The sequence below is a fragment of the Entamoeba dispar genome, genomic scaffold, assembly GCF_000209125.1.
Source record: "Entamoeba dispar SAW760 scf_1105229461743 genomic scaffold, whole genome shotgun sequence".
Taxonomy (NCBI): Eukaryota; Evosea; order Mastigamoebida; family Endamoebidae; genus Entamoeba; species Entamoeba dispar.
The window spans coordinates 1-1,820 of NW_001854845.1; the positions used below are offsets into that span (position 1 = coordinate 1).

Genomic DNA, 1,820 nt, shown 5'->3' on the forward strand with positions numbered 1-1,820 from the left:
CAATTTTTTATTTATCATAACTTAAAAATAGAAAAATAAAAAAATCGAATAATTACTATTTTTAAAATAGATTTTTTTAAATCTTAAAAATATTTTAAGTTGAAATAAAATAAAAATGGAAAATACAACAAGAAACAACAAATCAATAATGAAATTAGGATATAATGAAATAATGATAACATCAATGTATTTTAATGACATTAAAGATTTTGTTAATTTAGAAATGGGAGTTAAAAGATTTCAAGGAAATATGGAACGATTTCATTTTAATCCAATTCCATTAAATAAATATTCAAGAAAATTGTTTCCTAATATTGAAACATTTCATATTTATAATAAAGATAATAAAATATTTAAAGATGGAAGAATAATTAAATATGTAACATGGTATACAATCGAATATTCAACATATTTACAAGAGAAAGAAGCATGGAATGAATGTAAAAATAAAGAATATACAGAATATGATAGAAATACATATGGAAATACAATACCATTAGAAGTTAAATCACTTGGAGATAATTGTTTTAATAGTTGTGATGCATTAAAATCATTAATATACCAACATCAATTAGTGAAATAGGATATTATTGTTTTGATGAATGTTCATCATTAACATCAATTAACATACCATCATCTGTTAGTAAAATAGGACATTGGTGTTTTGATGGATGTTCATCATTAACATCAATTAGTATAGATAATATACAATATATTAGTAAAGAAAGAATATTTATGAATGAACCAGTGTTAGTTAGTATTAAAATACCAGAAAATCTAGAAATAATCAATGGAAAGAATATTTTCAAGAAAGATATTAATGAATTTATTATTCCATCTTCAATCACTAAATTAGATAGACAGTGTTTTTATAAATGTTCATCATTAACATCAATTAATATTCCAACATCAATTAATGAAATAGGAGAATGGTGTTTTTGTGAATGTTCATCATTAAAATCAATTAATATACCATCGTCAATTACTAAAATAGGAAATTATTGTTTTGAAAGCTGTAAATCATTAACATCAATTAATATACCATCATCAATTACATCATTTGGATGGGGATGTTTTTATGGTTGTGGATGTGAAGAAGAATTAAAGAAAAATAAAAGAATACCAAGAAATTGTTTTAACAAATGACATTGAGTGAAATAAAAATACAATAAATGAAATACAATATAATTTGAAGTAGAAATAAATTATAATTGATTATCATTTATATTATTATTATTATTCTTTTCTTATTTATTCTTTTGATATTATTCTTTTCTATCTTATTGATTGATATATCATTCTTTATATTTGTTTTATAATTCTTTTTTTATTCTTTATTTCTTTTTATTCTTATTTTTTATATTCTTATTTTTATCTTTCTTTTTTATTTTATTTCTTTATATCTTTTATTTTATATCTTTATTTTATTTTGTTTATTATTTATTATATATTTTATCTTCTTATTTATTTATTTTATTTATATTTTATATTTATTCATTCTTTATTCATCATTTTGTTTTAATTTATATTAAAAATATTTAGAAATGAGAGAATATAATGTTGAATTTGATTTTATATTTTGATTATTTCATTTATGAAATTGTTGATTAATGATTACTGTTGTTAATTTTCATATTTCATTTTATTATTATTTTATTGATGATTTCATTATATTGATTGTTTATGATACAATTAAATAATTCTTATTGATTAATATCATCTGATTCATTCATTAAATGATGAATTATTTCATTTATTTGTATTTATATTGTATATTATGTACATATTGATATATTCAATAATCAAAATGATAAATTTAA

General features: G+C 18.4%; 1 protein-coding gene across 1 annotated transcript, besides 7 other annotated features; it reads left to right on the forward strand.

Moving 5' to 3' along the window:
- Window position 1: 1 nt before the first annotated feature.
- Window positions 2-82: a sequence feature (AT_rich).
- A 4-nt stretch (window positions 83-86) lies between these two features.
- Window positions 87-173: a microsatellite.
- Window positions 116-1,146, forward strand: EDI_184110 (uncharacterized protein; the record flags this gene model as incomplete). Its single annotated transcript, XM_001738916.1, has 2 exons — window positions 116-533; window positions 584-1,146. The coding sequence occupies 2 exons, from the start codon at window positions 116-118 to the stop codon at window positions 1,144-1,146; spliced, it is 981 nt and encodes a 326-aa protein (XP_001738968.1).
- Window positions 327-358: a sequence feature (AT_rich).
- A 58-nt stretch (window positions 1,147-1,204) lies between the features above and the next one.
- Window positions 1,205-1,273: a microsatellite.
- A 28-nt stretch (window positions 1,274-1,301) lies between these two features.
- Window positions 1,302-1,486: a microsatellite.
- A 30-nt stretch (window positions 1,487-1,516) lies between these two features.
- Window positions 1,517-1,541: a sequence feature (AT_rich).
- An 82-nt stretch (window positions 1,542-1,623) lies between these two features.
- Window positions 1,624-1,658: a sequence feature (AT_rich).
- Between the last annotated feature and the right edge of the window lie 162 nt (window positions 1,659-1,820).